The 14,258-nt window shown below is 37.7% G+C and overlaps 1 protein-coding gene across 2 annotated transcripts in view; it reads right to left on the minus strand.

Annotated features, from left to right (window-relative positions):
- TAX1BP1 (Tax1 binding protein 1) overlaps positions 1-14,258 on the minus strand; it is a 97,154-nt gene that overhangs the window by 34,452 nt on the left and 48,444 nt on the right. For both annotated transcript variants that reach the window (XR_010842190.1, XM_059073525.2), the window contains exons 8-11: positions 8,417-8,599; positions 1,713-1,937; positions 991-1,137; positions 509-632 (exon numbers count right to left, since the gene is read on the minus strand). Coding sequence is in view for 1 of the 2 variants with exons in the window: in XM_059073525.2 (XP_058929508.1) it covers positions 509-632; positions 991-1,137; positions 1,713-1,937; positions 8,417-8,599 (679 nt within the window). In the remaining variant the exon portion in view is untranslated. The remainder of the gene's footprint in view (positions 1-508; positions 633-990; positions 1,138-1,712; positions 1,938-8,416; positions 8,600-14,258) is intronic.

Here is a 14,258-nt window from a genome sequence, read left to right on the forward strand (position 1 = left end):
AAATATTTAACTTATCCACCAACAGGTACACTAATGAGGAAAGTACCCTAATGATCCAAAGCAGCCAAAACAAAAACAAAAAAAAGGCAAGAAAGAGAGAAACATGAATAGAATTAAAGGGATTTTTAAGTTTTCCCTCACAGAATTGTACAATTAAAGTACCATAAATGGTTCAAAATTCCACAGTGTTAGTAGAATATTAATTAAAAATTCAATTCTTCGCTCTCTTCCTATAGATCAAATACTATAAGCATTTGCACTTACAAACACCAGCTCATTTGATTAACCATGCTCACGAAGATAATACTAGTTCACACTCACATTTTGTATATTCACCACATGCATGACTTACTTTTAGACCTTTACTTTCACTTTGCCTCAATCCCTCACTTAGAAGGACTGTTTTAAAAGCTCCCTAAAATTCTGACACATGGAACAGGCAGTATAAATGAGTATAAATACTTTTCAAGGCAGGACACTTCATACAAAAAGTCTAAAAGATTTTTACCTGTAGAAGGTGGTGGCTTTACATCAAGCGTAGAGGCAGTAGTAGCTGGGTCTGTGTTTATTGAGGCATCATTCACTTTCTGCTGACTCCCAATTTTCTTTGTGAAGACACTATTGTTATTAGCCTATTCAAAATGTTAACAATTAATGGTTAAATGAGTTACATTTCCCTCCTTCAGCAACCATGCATCATATAAATATATCCTGAAAAGTCCACAAAGCTGCTGCTGTCTTAAAGGCCAACAAAGACTAAAGTTACACACATCACTTTACTAACTGACCTGTTACAAAACAGAACATTTTATTTCTCCAACAAATAAAAATTCCAGATTTAAAAAAAAATTATCACTACAATATTAGGCCAGTAGTGTGAAATGAAGCAGAGAGAAATTATATTCAAAGGGTATAACATTATAAATTTGATTTGTAAACAAAAATATTGATAAAGGAATTATTTATTGTGATGAATTCAATTATACTTACTGATTGGTCTGAAAGTTTGTTTATTTGTTTTTGGAGCCTCTGGCATTCCTTGAATTTTTCTTTATAATGATCTGCTGCCATCTGAAGACGAAGTTTCAGATCTTCAACTTCTCTTCTCAGTTCGTGTTCCAGTGTATCAGTCTTTTCCTAAGAGAGAAATAAACTCTTCCTCTAAGAGAAACATAAAAATCTCATATCTCATAATGTAGTAGTAAATCCAACTTTCTTTTCCCTTTTTTCTTTCTGGCTCTTAATTTTTATTTGTTTTGGAGTTTTGGCTACAGAGTCACGTTAGGTCTCCTAACAAATCCAGCTTTATATTCCTAGGGCTAAGGTTCATTAAAGAACAAACAAACAAACAGAACACTTGAAAAGAATATTCTATCTCCTGAGAATCAAGCATATCCTGTTAAATAACCATAGTACCATTTTATGCAGCTAGTAAATAAATTCTAAACAAAGCAATATATACCTCATATCAGAAAGTTTAATTAACAATAGAGCAGCTTTCACTAACAATTAGGAATTTGCTTACAGAAGTTTTTCTTAAAGCCTGCATTAATTTCAACCCAAGAAGTTACAATGACTAAACAAAATGAATGGCAATTTAAAATTCTGTGACCAGGAATCTGACCTCAATTATTTTAACATAACTCATTCTCTTTCATAAGCTTATCATGAGTTTTTGACCAAAATGGAAATTCAAAATTAACCCGCTTTACCTGGTCTTTTCTCACAGCACTTAGTTTAAGCTCTGCCACTGCATCAGCTAACTGCTTTCTCACTCTCTCATTTTCCAAGCGTGCAGTGTGCAGATCTGCCATCGTCTTATCCCGCACATTTACAGCATCACTAAGTTCTTTAGCCAGAAAGACAGCTTCCTGCCGAGTTGCCTGAACCTGTTCCTCTGCTTTACGAAGTTGCTCCTTGAAAAAAACTGTATCTTCCTGAAGAAAGGCAGATAAATATATCTGTAATTAAACCATTCAAGTAAAAAACAGAAGCAGAAACAATATTTATTCCTATTTCAACAGACCTAAAATTTTAAATTAAATATTGCTTTTCTATTCATGACTTAGATGAAGTATGTATGTCTATAAAAAATTTAAGATGTGACTTTGTTTTAGAGACCCCCATATAACAACCCTATGCATCTCTACTATCACTTTATATGTGACAAACCTGAAGTACAGGAAGTCAGGCAACATAACCAATGCTTAGCTAAACAGAGACTCAAATGGAAGCTTCTGTCCCCCAGAATCTCTCCAGCTAGAACTACTGACCCTCATTTTTTATGATAAGCAATAAAAATAATTACAAACACTTCTTTGTAACTCCAAAAATGTTGGTTAAAAAAATGTTTCCTATGATCTAACCTAAAACATATCCAATATAATATGAATATACTATTACATTAGCACCTCTTACCAAACCTAAAAGTATCTTTAAAAAGTCAAAATTGCCATGATAGGGCTTCCCTGGTGGCACAGTGGTTAAGAATCTGCCTGCCATTGCAGGGGACACGGGTTCGAGCCCTGGTCTGGGAAGATCCCACATGACATGGAGCAACTAAGCCCATGCACCACAACTACTGAGCCTGCGTGCCTGGAGCCCGTGCTCCACAACAAGAGAAGCCACGGCAAGGAGAAGCCCGTGCACTGCAACGAAGAGTAGCCCTCGCTCACCACAACTAGAGAAAGCCCACACACAGCAACGAAGACCCAACAAAGCCAAATAAATAAATAATTTTTAAAAAAATAAAATAAAAATTGCCATGATAAAATTATTTCCTTTAATATTAAACAGACATTATGAGTTCAACAAATCTAGTTTATTCAACATTCCTATTTTTATCTCTGTATTGGAAATAATGTAAACTCAAAAAGTGCAACCCATTCACCGTTTTTAAATTGTTAGCTACTTAGAAGGAAATGTAAATGATTATTTATGTAATGCTGGGGTGACGAAAATCTTTCTAAGTATAACATTAATAGAGCTAATATATAAATGTTATCAGCTTCTAAATACCAGAAGGGAAAAAAGCAAAAAAGAGAACAAGAAAATTATTTGTAATATATTCAAAAAATGTATAATACTCTGATATAGATTTTCTAATCAATAAGAAAGGGAAAAATTTTAAACCAAAGAAGAAAAAAAAACCCAAAAAAGGAAAAATATGGAGAAAGGCATGAACGTGAAATTTCTTTAAAATAAACGGTTATTATACATAGAAAAAATATTCAACTAAAATATTCAAATAAAGAAGGTAAAAGAAATACCATTCATCCTCTTTCAAGCTAACAAAGACTGAGAAAAAGTAATGCTCTAATATTTGGATGGTTTAGGAAAACTGGCACATTTACAAACATGTGGGTTCATATAATCTATAAGTGGTAACCATTCTTATCAGATTTTTGAAACAATCATCAACACCTTTAAAAAGCACATGGCTTTTGATCTATCAATTTTATTTTCATGAGTTTCTGATTAAAGGGTATGGACATAGGTTTAGTTTTGCAGGGTTAGTTTTGCAGGGATCCAGTAAATATTAAGATTATGAAAAATTATTAAAAATCAAATGTCTAAACAGGAATTTATTATAAATAAACTATGATATATCCTCAACACAATGAAAGTCTATGCAACCATTACTAGCAGCAGTATATGTCACACCCTGTTGATACATTTTTTTGAAAGGCAATTTGAAAATAACTGAAAATGTAAACATTCAACCTGACAATTGCACTTTGAGGAATTTATTCTACAGATTATACACGTGCCTAGATATCTGTACAAGAATGTTTACTGCCATCATGCTTATAATACCTAAGGGCTGTACACTAAAACTAAAAACAACTGCATACTACACAGCTGTTAAATAAAAGGAGAGATACTACAAAGTTAGTTCTTTTTTGGCCTCCCGGCTTGCAGGATCTTAGTTCCAGGGATCAAACCCAGGCCCCCAGCAGTGGAAGCGTGCAGTCTTAACTACTGGATCACCAGGGAATTCCCTACAAAGCTGTTCTAATGAATGAGGAAGATCTGTATGTGTACTCATACTGCAAGATGTCTACACGTTCTATAAATTTTTAAAAAGTTTTTGTAATATTATATTCTCATTTTCATTAAAATATAAATACTGTTATGTACATTCACAGATTTCTAGTAAAATTTAAAATTCTATAATAATATGTCTGAGAAATGATATGGGTTTCTTTTACCTTGTACCTTCCCATACTACTCGAATTTTTTTACAATCATGATTTTTGTATTGCTTTTATAATTTTTTAAAAAGTTTTAACAACCAGGCATCAATTTCTCCAGGTATTTCTATACCTATGCTTTCCTCACAGAAGTCTTAAGTAGCATCTTATTAAATAACAAATAGGGCTTCCCTGGTGGCACAGTGGTTGAGGGTCCATCTGCCGATGCAGGAGACGTGGGTTCGTGCCCCGGTCCGGGAAGATCCCACATGCCGCGGAGCGGCTGGGCCCGTGAGCCATGGCTGCTGAAGCCTGCGCGTCCGGAGCCTGTGCTCCACAACGGGAGAGGCCACAACAGTGAGAGGCCCGCGAACCGCAAAAAAAAAAAAACAAATAAATAATCAAACATGCTTTTCACCTTCCTGTTTTCATCTGCTATATTCAATACCCTGACAAGTAACTTGGGTCTTATTCATTAATTATAAATATCATGCACATCTGATGTTTTAAGTGTTACATAAACTATACCCGAGTGTATTTATTAGCAAACTACTAAAAACCACATAATACTCCATCCATAAGAGTTAATGAATAAATCAAGGTAAATCTAAACAATGTAGTATTATTACACAGCCATTTTTTAAAAAAATTAGGAAGAGCCCTATGAACTGCTAGGGAATGATTTCCAGTCTATATTGCTCAATGAAAAAAAATCAAAGTGAAAAGAAGTATAAATAGCATGGCACTTTTAAGAAAGAAGGGGATAGAGAAGGGTGTGTGCATGCACACACATACACCAAACTTATTTTTGCAAAAACAAACATAAGAAGAAAAAACTGGAAACTAGTGAAAATGTTTACCTATGGATACAGGTAAGAAAGGAGTTTTTTAGGGAAGAGTAAATTTTTTTGTTTCATTTTGACTGTGAATGATACTATTTTACATATTCAAAAAATAAAATTAGGACTTCCCTGGTAGCGCACTGGTTAAGAATCCACCTACCAATTCAGTGCACACGGGTTCGATCCCTGGTCCAGGAAGATCCCACATGCTGGGGAGCAACTAAGCTGTGTGCCTCAACTACTGAAGCCCGCGCGCCTAGAGCCCATGCTCCGCCACAAGAGAAGCCACCGCAATGAGAAGCCCGAGCACCGCAAAGAAGAGTAGCCCCTGCCCAAGGCAACTAGAGTAAGCCCGCGTGCAGCAGCGAAGACCCAACGCGACCAAAAATAAACAAAATAAAAACATTTATTAAAAAATTAAATTAAATTAAAGGAAAAGGTTAGGAGAAAACAAAAAAACTGAACTGTATTACAAATTCATAACATAAATATGTTAAAAAAAAATTAATTCAAGGGCTTCCCAGGTGGCGCAGTGGTTGAGAGTCCACCTGCCGATGCAGGGGACACGGGTTTGTGCCCCGGTCCAGGAAGATCCCACATGCCGCAGAGCAGCTAGGCCCGTGCACCATGGCCACTGAGCCTGCACGTCCGGAGCCTGTGCTCCGCAACGGGAGAAGCCACAACAGTGAGAGGCCCGGGTACCGCAAAAAAATAATAATAATAATTAATTCAAGTAACCTTTGAACATGGTACTCTGTACATCCTTAGTGAAATATTCTAAGATAAAAGAGCTGGAAAAGATCTTAATTTTATTTAGTAGACATACTGTTGGAAGTGGCATTGATATAATAATTCTGAAACTACTGGCATGTACAGCTGGTTAGAAAACATGAATAGCTATAACGTTTTGGAAACAAGGGTTCTCACACTGGGAGAAGAGATACATAAATATGTAATGGAGGAAGATAAGGAAGAACCCTAGGAGATACTGAATTTTAACTGGAGATATCAATATAAATTTAAGACTTAAAATGTCTGTCTATTGAAAGTGCAAAGTAGCAAAAGGATCCAGTTCTTGGCTTCAAAATACCCTTCTCTAATGAAAAAAATCAGGCTCTTTGGAGAAATGGGTAATACCAGATCTGGAGCAGAACCTAAAACTGTAATACACAGTTCTACCACAAAACAAGGAAGTATTCAAAGCATTAGGGGGACATATCAGAAAGACACACAAGAGCAGGTTTGAGAAGGTTCCCCCCTAGCTAAATATAGGACAACTTGAGTATAAAAAAGAATAATGATGATGTATAACAGGGGTCCCCAACTCCCAGCCACAGACCATTAGCAGTCCACGACCTGTTAGGAACCGGGCCACAGAGCAGGAGGTGAGTGGCAGGCAAGCAAGCGAAGCTTTATCTGTATTTAGTCACTCCCCATCGCTCGCATTACTGCCTGAGCTCTGCCTCCTGTCAGATCAGCAGCAGCATTAGCTTCTTGGCGAGCGCGAACCCTACTGTGAACTGCGCATGCGAGGGATCTAGGTTGCGTGCTCCTTATGAGAACCTAATGCCCGATGATCTGAGGTGGAGTTGAGGCGCTGATGCTAGCGCTGGGGAGCGGCTGCAAATACAGATTATCATTAGCAGAGAGGTTTGACTGCACAGACACCACAATAAATCAACTGCTTGCAGACTCATATCAAAACCCTATCAATTGAGTGTCAAGTGACATGAAGCTGCATCTTACAGAGTAGACTGGACATAAGCAACACACTTCAGGTGTCACTGTCTCCCTTCACCCCCAGATGGGACCATCTAGTTGCAGGAAAACAAGCTCAGGGCTCCCACTGATTCTGCATTATGGTGAGTTGTATAATTATTTCATTATATATTACAGTGTAATAATCGAAATAAAGTGCACAATAAATGTAATGTGCTTCAATCAGCCCAAACCATCCCACCCCCACCCCCCTGAGGAAAAACTGTCTTCCACGAAACCAGTCCCTGGTGCCAAAAGGGTTGGGGACCGCTGATGTATAATATACTGAACAAAAAAGAATGAGTCTATAGTGATATAAAAAAAAGGGGAGAGGGCAACAGGGAACCACCTCATTATAATAAAAGAATACCTATTAATAAACATAAAAGGAATGACAGAATTTTTAAAATCACCATTTTGCAATCATTAATTCAATAACTGATGTAGGTAAGGATCATCAAGAGATAAAAAACACTGGGTCAGAGAGTATTGGGGAGTAGGATGTTCACATGATCTCGAAGTATTACCCCACAGATTACTCAATAATCACAAAGAGAGAAAGGCACCAATATATGGAGAGACAACCAGACATAACTTTAAACACATGATTAAACCTAATATCAGCAAGAATAGAATTCATATTACATGATTTTTGATGTGATTGGACCAGAATATACAAAACATCATCTATGCCTTTTCTTGCCAAAAATCTTCGACCTGAATCTACTCATGAGGAAACAACAGACAAATCTAGATTATGGAATATTCTCAGACAAGCCTGAATTCTTAAAAAATATCAATGTCATAAAAGACAAACGGTATAGGGACACTGTTCTAGATTAGAGCAGACCACAAACAAAACAATAATCATTAGTGTGTGATCTCTGACTACTGGGGATCAAGCAATTTTAAAGGTTATGCAAAAATACATGTGGGACAATTTGAATGTGGACTAAAACTATATACGAGCATGAATATTATCATATCAATATAAAATTCCGGGCTTCCCTGGTGGCGCAGTGGTTGAGAATCCGCCTGCCGATGCAGGGGACACGGGTTCGTGCCCTGGTCCGGGAAGATCCCACATGCCGCGGAGCAACTAAGCCCGTGAGCCATGGCCGCTAGGCCTGCACGTCCGGAGCCTGTGCTCCGCAACGGGAGAGGCCACAGCAGTGAGAGGCCCGTGTACCGCAAAAAAAAAAATATATATATATATATATAGAGAGATGTGTATATATATATATATATATATATATATATATATATATATATATAAAATTCCTTAGATGTCATAATGGTATTTTGGTTATACAGAAGAATGTACTTGTTAATAAGAGAGACATGCTAAAGTATTTAGGGTGAAATGTCATAATGCCTGCAACTGACTTTCAAATGGCTGGGGTGGGGAGGGGAAGGCATATAAATGGGGGAGATAAAGATAGCAAAATATTTAAAGATATATATGTATTCATTTTTCTGTTCTTTCAACTCTTCTATAAGTTTGAACGTTTTCCAAAAAAGAAGCTAGGGGAGGAAAGATTAAAAATAAAAACAACCATACTGTATAAATTTAATAGAGATAATATTTTACAATCTTCAAATACATATTGCAAAAGTACTTACCTTAGAGGTTGTAAGCAAGAAAGCCCTTTGTAGATTCTCCTTTTCAGCCAAACAGAACTGCAGTCTGCTAATCTCTTCTTTGAAATGAGTAATCATGTTTTCTTTGCTCCCATCTAAATTCTTTAAAGTCTGGACCTCTGACACAAGCTTGGTATTTTCTATTTCTGTATTCTTCAAATGTACCTGAAACAGTGCTTGAAAATGTCAAGAATATTCTTTCTAACTCTATATAACCTAAGTTACTCAGTTTAAAATATTATTATTTATCTCTAACCCAAATATGATCCAAGAGAAGGGAAGATTCACTCGACGAGAAGTCAGGAGACCCAAAATCTGCCAAATGACTAGCCAAGTACGTGGGAGCAGAACACAGCTTTTCTGAGTTTTGTTGTTGTTGCTGTTTTAGTTTTCCAAAGAGATTAATTCTAAGGTCTAACACTACCTGATCTCTAAAGTCTTTTCCTTTGATGATTTTAAGTTAGTTCTCTTTAAAATTACAAATGAATTTAGTTGTTCTTTTGGGGAAACATTACGTTACAGGCAAATTCATATATAAAGGCATGACCAGATTCTGGAAAACTGAAGGAATACATTCAAGAACATCTTAAACAATTCAATTTTTTGCTTATGAAAAAATACTATGTCATTTACTTCCTGTGTGCCTAAAAGTATATTTGTTGATTAATTAACCCAACTATATTGATTTTTCAAGGAACTTTGGCTGCTGTTGTTCATAGCATATACACAAATCAAATTCCATAACTGAAATTATAAAGAGTACAAGTATCTGGTTTCCACTATAAAGAGTATCTTGCTCTGGTTAAGAGCATCAAAGAGAAATGAATTAACATACTTCTTGCAATTTACTCTTAATGTATGCAATGCTGAAGACTAATTCCTGTTCACAAGGATAGACTATAACTCCAGATAATCTTAAGGTATCAGCAACCAAGACCTTTGCAGCATCACTTTGAAAACACTACCCAATTTTCATAATCATCAGCTCATGAAAGCATTTCTTACCAATCCCTCTAAATTCTGTTAGGCCAGGGATGGGTCACATGATCCAACAGGGGTTAGAGGAGAGAGGCAAAGGAAACTATTTGGTTACTCATAAGAACAATTTGAAAGGGAAAGTATGTTTCTGAGATTAACAGTATAGTAGGTCTTACCACAGTCGGTAAGTGGAATCTCCTTCTCAAAAAAACACAAAACAAAAATCCCTAGGGAAGTTTTACTTCCAATTTTCAGCATACATGCATATAAATGAAATACTGTTCAGGACACTGGGAGGTTGGGAGAGAGTGTATTCAAATGGAAATTTCAGAGTCACTTTGATTCCAACTGCTAATTCCTACAGAAAACAGGAGATATTAGCACACTGTAAAACAATAAACCCCCAAGACACCTCGTTCTTTCCCTTCCTCCCTCCCAAGTCTTATGCAAAGGACTCGTTATTCAGGTGTACAACAGAGACACACAAAATCTTTGCCGAAAGAAAAAAGGAATATATGGAATAAATAATTTAGTGCAGTAAAAGAAAAATAAATTCTGGATTTACCCTAAAATGTACTTGTCAACCCTCTACAAAACACTGGAAGTGGGCTTCCCTGGTGGCGCAGTGGTTGAGAATCCGCCTGCCGATGCAGGGGACACGGGTTCGTGCCCCGGTCCGGGAAGATCCCGCATGCCGCGGAGCGGCTGGGCCCGTGAGCCATGGCCGCTGAGCCTGCGCGTCCGGAGCCTGTGCTCCGCAAAGGGAGAGGCCACAGCAGTGAGAGGCCCGCGTACCGCAGAAAAAAAAAAAAAAAAAAAAAAACACTGGAAGTACTGTTTCTCAGGATAGAAGAGAGAAAAGAAAGGCAGGATGGAAAGGTGACAGCTTCAGGGAAAAGTTTTCCTCTTTCCAAAATAAGTCATTCTAATTATCATTACACCTCTCAAGCATCAAACCAGCTAAGTAAAGTTTAAGTAAACGAGGTCCTGGCTTACTTAGGACCTTCCTAAACCCTTCCCAATACTAACTAGTATACCTTCAGAATTCGTTTTATTTAATTTATTATTGAAGTGAAATGACTGAAAACATAGACATGCTATTTACCTAATTATCTCCCACTATTCTAACAGAGAAACAACATGGAAAGTACTTAATTATCCACAGAGAAATAATGCCCAGGTCTTTTCCTGGCACAAAACTGAAACATTATCACTGAAATTCATAGTAACATTAAATAAAAAATTATTATAGATGCAAAATTTTCATTTAGTTAAAAAATCCTTTATAACTTTAAAAAACTGCATTTGAAAGTAGTTTGCAAAACAAAAAAACAAAAAAAACGCAAAAAGACACTGTATGTAACTGTATCAATTCTTTCTCTAGATATCTGTATTACTTCCTTTTTTCACAAAATCTTGTTCAAAAACCAAACATTATACCTGGGCACTTTTCCTTAGAGTCAAATCATAAAACCATCCACCAGTGAGTCCTCACTATTTTCCTTCCTATTCTGGGGGAGACACACAAACAAACACACACACACACACACACACACACACACACACACACACACACTCACACTCTGGGGATGGTTGTTCCAAGAAACAGAATGGGTATAACCCATGACATACAAAATGCTCCTATCTATGCTCTGCAATGAGGTGCACAGTGGACCTCAAGTTTTTATTTTAAAGGCAAAAAATTTTAAAGACTAAAAAAAAATTAACCACCCCCCAAAATAAGAAGGAAATTACTGTAGCTTTGTGGTATAGTTTGAAATAAGGGAGCATGACACCTCCAGCTTTGTTCTTCTCAGGATTGTTTTGGCTATTCAGGGTCTGTTGTGTTTCCATACAGATTTTAGAATTATTTGTTCTAGTTCTGTGAAAAACACCATAGATATTTTAGTAGGGATGCACTGAATCTGTAGATTGCCTTGGGTCATTTTAACAATGTATATTCTTCCAGTCCATAAGCACAGCATATCTTTCCATTTGTTTGTGTCATCTTCAATTTCTTTCATCAATGTCTCCTAGCTTTCCCAGTACACGGCTTTTAACTCCTTAGATTTTTTCCTATTTTATTCTTTTTGATTGTAAATGGGATTGTTTTCTTAATTTCTCTTTCCGAAAGTTTGTTAGTATATAGAAATGCAACAGATTTCCATATATTAATTTTGTACCTTGCAACTTAACCAAACTCATTGAGGAATAGTAGCTTTTTGGTGGCATCTTTAGGATTTTCTGTATATAGTACCATGTCATCTGCAAACAGCGACAGTTTTACTACTTCCTTTCCAATTTGGATTCCTTTTCTTTCTTTTTCTTGTCTGATGGCTGTGGCTAGGACTTCCAATACTATGTGGAATAAACGGAGTCAGAGTGGGCATCCTTGTCTTTTTCCTGATCTTAAAGGAAGTGCTTTCAAGCTTTTCACCACTGAGTACGTTATGATGTTAGCTGTGGGTTTGTCATATATGGCTTTTATTATGTTGAGGTATGTTCTCTCTATACCCACTTGAGGTTTTACCACAAATGAATGCTGAATTCTGTCAAAAGCTTTTTCTGCATTTACTGAGATGATCATATGATCTTTTCCTTCAATTTTTTAATGCAGTATATCACATTAACTATACTTTGTATACTACAAAGCTACAGTAATCAAAACAGTATGGTACTGCACAAAAACAGACACCTAGGACTTCCCTGGTGGTCCAGTAGTTAAGACTCCAGCTTCGGGCTTCCCTGGTGGCGCAGTGGTTGAGAATCCGCCTGCCGATGCAGGAGACACAGGTTCGTGCCCTGGTCCGGGAAGATCCCACATGCCGCGGAGCAACTAAGCCCATGAGCCATGGCCTGCGTGTCCGGAGCCTGTGCTCCGCAACGGGAGAGGCCACAACAGTGAGAGGCCCGCATACCGCAAAAAAAAAAAAAAAAAAAAAAAAAGACTCCAGCTTCCACTGCAGGGAGCATGGGTTCGATCCCTGGTCAGGGAAATAAGATACCACATGCCTCAAGGCACACCGCACCCACCCCATCCCACCCCCAAAAAACTTTGGGACTTCCCTGGTGGCGCAGTGGTTAATAATCTGCCTGCCAATGCAGGGGACAGGGGTTTGATCCCGGGTCCGGGAAGATCCCACATGCCGCAGAGCAACTGAGCCCGTGAACCACAACTACTGAGCCTGTGGTCTAGAGCCCGTGTGCCACAACTACTGAAGCCTGCGTACCTAGAGCCTGTGCTCCACAACAAGAAAAGCCACCGCAATGAGAAGCCCACACACCGCAACGAAGAGTAGCCCCCACTTGCCGCAACTAGAGAAAGCCCACGCACAGCAATGAAGACCCAAGGCAGCCAAAAATTAAAAAAAAAAAAAGACAGACACAAAGATCAATGGAACAGAACAGAAAGCCCAGAAATGAACCCACACTTATATAAGCAATTTTTCTATGACAAAGGAGGCAAGAATATTACAACAGGGAAAAGACAACCTCTTCAATAAATGGTATTGGGAAAACTGGACAGCTACATGCAAAATCATCAAACTGAACTACTTTCTCACACCATATATAAACTCAAAATGGATTAAAGACTTAAATGTAAAACCTGAAACCATAAAACTTCTAGAAGAAAACATAGGCAGTATGCTTTTTGACATCAGTCTTAGCAATATTTTTTTTTGGCTGTGTCCTCAGGCAAGGGAATCAAAAGCAAAAATAAAACAAATGGGACTACATCAATCTAAAAAGCTTTTACCCAGCAAAGGAAACTGTCAACAAAATGAAAAGGCCACCTAGTGAATGGGAGAAGATATTTGCAAGTGATATATCCAACCAACATAGAGTTAATATCTAAAATATACAAAGAACTCATACGACTCAACATCAAAAACACAAGCCCAATTTAAAAATGGGCAGAGAACCTGAATAGACATTTCTCCAAAGAAGACATACAGATGATCAACAGGCAAATGAAAAGGTGTTCAACATTACTAATCATCAGGAAAATAGGAATCAAATACCACCTCAATGAGATATCACCTCACACCTGTTAGAATGGCTACTATCAAAAAGACAACAAATAACAAGTGTTGACAAGAATGTAGAGAAAAGGGAACCCCTCTGCACTGTTAGTGGGAATGTAAATTGGTGCAGTCACTATGGAAAACAGTATGGAGGTTCCTCAAAAATTTAAAAATAGGCACTTCCCTGGTGGTCCAGTAGTTAAGACTCTGTGCTCCCAATGCAGGGGGCACAGGGTCGATCCCTGATTGGGGAACTAAGATGTCGCACAGTGCGACCTTTAAAAATAAAAAAGTTAAAAATAGAACCACATGATCCAGCAATTCCACTCCTGGGTATTTCTCCAAAGAAAACGAAACACTAATTTGAGAAGCTATAAGCACCCCTATGTTGCAGCATTACCTACAACAGCCAAGATATGGAAGCAACCTAAGTGCCCATCAATTTTTTTTTTTTTTCAATTAGAGTATAGTTGCTTTACAATATTGTGTTAGTTTAGGGCTTCCCTGGTGACGCAGTGGTTGAGAATCCACCTGCCGATGCAGGGGACACGGGTTCGTGCTCCAGTCTGGGAAGATCCCACATGCCGCGGAGCGGCTAGGCCTGTAAGCCATGGCCACTGAGCCTGCGCATCCGGAGCCTGTGCTCCACAAAGGGAGAGGCCACAACAGAGAGAGGCCCACGTACCGCAAAGAAAAAAAAAAAAAAAAAAGATAATATTGTGTTAGTTTATAATGTACAGCAAAGTGAATCAGCTATATGTATACATTTATCCTCTCTTTTTTGGATTTCCTTCTCGTTTAGGTCACCACAGAGCACTGAG

This window comes from Kogia breviceps, chromosome 9, assembly GCF_026419965.1.
Source record: "Kogia breviceps isolate mKogBre1 chromosome 9, mKogBre1 haplotype 1, whole genome shotgun sequence".
In the NCBI taxonomy this organism is placed as follows: Eukaryota; Metazoa; Chordata; class Mammalia; order Artiodactyla; family Physeteridae; genus Kogia; species Kogia breviceps.